The 1,417-nt window shown below is 41.8% G+C and overlaps 1 protein-coding gene across 1 annotated transcript; it reads right to left on the reverse strand.

Annotated features, from left to right (window-relative positions):
• Positions 1-407: 407 nt before the first annotated feature.
• Positions 408-1,166, reverse strand: LOC128577718 (14-3-3 protein zeta/delta-like). Its single transcript, XM_053580015.1, has one exon. It carries the CDS (start codon positions 1,143-1,145, stop codon positions 408-410), a length of 738 nt encoding a protein of 245 aa, XP_053435990.1. The 5' UTR covers positions 1,146-1,166.
• Between the last annotated feature and the right edge of the window lie 251 nt (positions 1,167-1,417).

Consider the following 1,417-nt stretch of genomic DNA (forward strand, 5'->3'; position numbering starts at 1 on the left):
CTGCACTGGTGACTGGAACCAAATTATCCCTTTTATTCTCCACCAGGATAAACAAATATGTAGGCAGTTTTCTTTGCTTAGATAGGGAAGCAGTTTTAACATTGGCCCTTGTGAAGTCACAATGTACCAAAAGTACTATGCCAAACATTTATAACTTGTATAAAAATTCCACATCCCCATATCAGCCACCTCAACAACACCCTAAATGTTAACTAACTCTACTTCTCTAGCATTAAACATAAAAACCACATGGGAACAAATAAAAATTCAACTAGAAGTAACACAAACCAGTCATAAATTGTAAAGAAGAAAACCAATCTGGAGACAGTATGGATGACAAAATGGTCTATTGTGTAAATTTCAGAATGAAATTTGTCTTCAGATTTCAGACCAATTTGGAAGGCCCATTAGTTTTCCCCTCCTTCCCCTGTTTCGGCTTCTTCTTCTTGGGTGTCTGATGTCCACAGCGTCAAGTTGTCTCTCAGCAATTGCATTATTAGTGTGCTGTCTTTGTATGATTCTTCACTTAATGTATCAAGTTCAGCAATGGCTTCATCAAAAGCTGTCTTTGCGAGAGAACAGGCTTTCTCTGATGAGTTCAGAATCTCATAATAGAAGACAGAGAAGTTAAGGGCCAAACCCAATCTTATGGGATGTGTTGGTGGCATTTCTTTTTTGCTGATCTCAAAAGCATCTTGGTATGCTTGTTGTGACCGGCGCACAGTTCCTGTCTTGTCATCATCAGCAGCAACCTCAGCCAAGTAACGGTAGTAGTCTCCTTTCATTTTCAAATAGAAGACTTTGCTGTCTGCTTGGGAAGCACTGGGGATGAGGAACCTTTCCAGAAGAGATAGTACCTCATTGCAGATGTCTCTTAGCTCAGTCTCAATAGTCTCTCGGTAGTCTTCAGCCATCAGCTGCTTTTTCTCATTACCTTCTGCCTTTTGCTCAATATTTGTGATGACCCTCCAAGATGATCTACGGGCTCCTACAACATTCTTATAAGCAACTGAGAGGAGATTCCTCTCCTCGTTGGATAATTCAGTTCCTTGTTCAGTTACAGACTTCATAAAGGCTACCATGTCATCGTATCGCTCAGCCTGCTCAGCCAGTTTGGCCCTCTGAACCAGCTCATTTCTATCCATGATTGGATGTTCTTTGTCCGGAGTAGGTGACAGCAGACAAATGGATGGAGTGCAGCAGTCTGTTGGTGGTGGCAGCTGCGAGGCTGAGACTCTCTGTTGGTTTACTTCTTGAAAAGTAACAGCAGCTGACTAAATCCCCACCCCCACCCCCCAACACTGTGACCAGGTTATTATGAAGTCATGTGCAGACAAGCTCTGTCACAATGGAAAATTTTATTAGCAGAGGCAAACATGATTTATCTGACCTTTGACCCTCAACTTATAAGAAAGAT

Source organism: Nycticebus coucang, chromosome X (genome assembly GCF_027406575.1).
Source record: "Nycticebus coucang isolate mNycCou1 chromosome X, mNycCou1.pri, whole genome shotgun sequence".
NCBI classification, from domain to species: domain Eukaryota; kingdom Metazoa; phylum Chordata; class Mammalia; order Primates; family Lorisidae; genus Nycticebus; species Nycticebus coucang.

Bases quoted from the DNA above. Each gene is read 5' to 3' on its own strand.
- LOC128577718 (XM_053580015.1), bottom strand. From the start codon at position 1,145: ATGGATAGAAATGAGCTGGTTCAGAGGGCCAAACTGGCTGAGCAGGCT.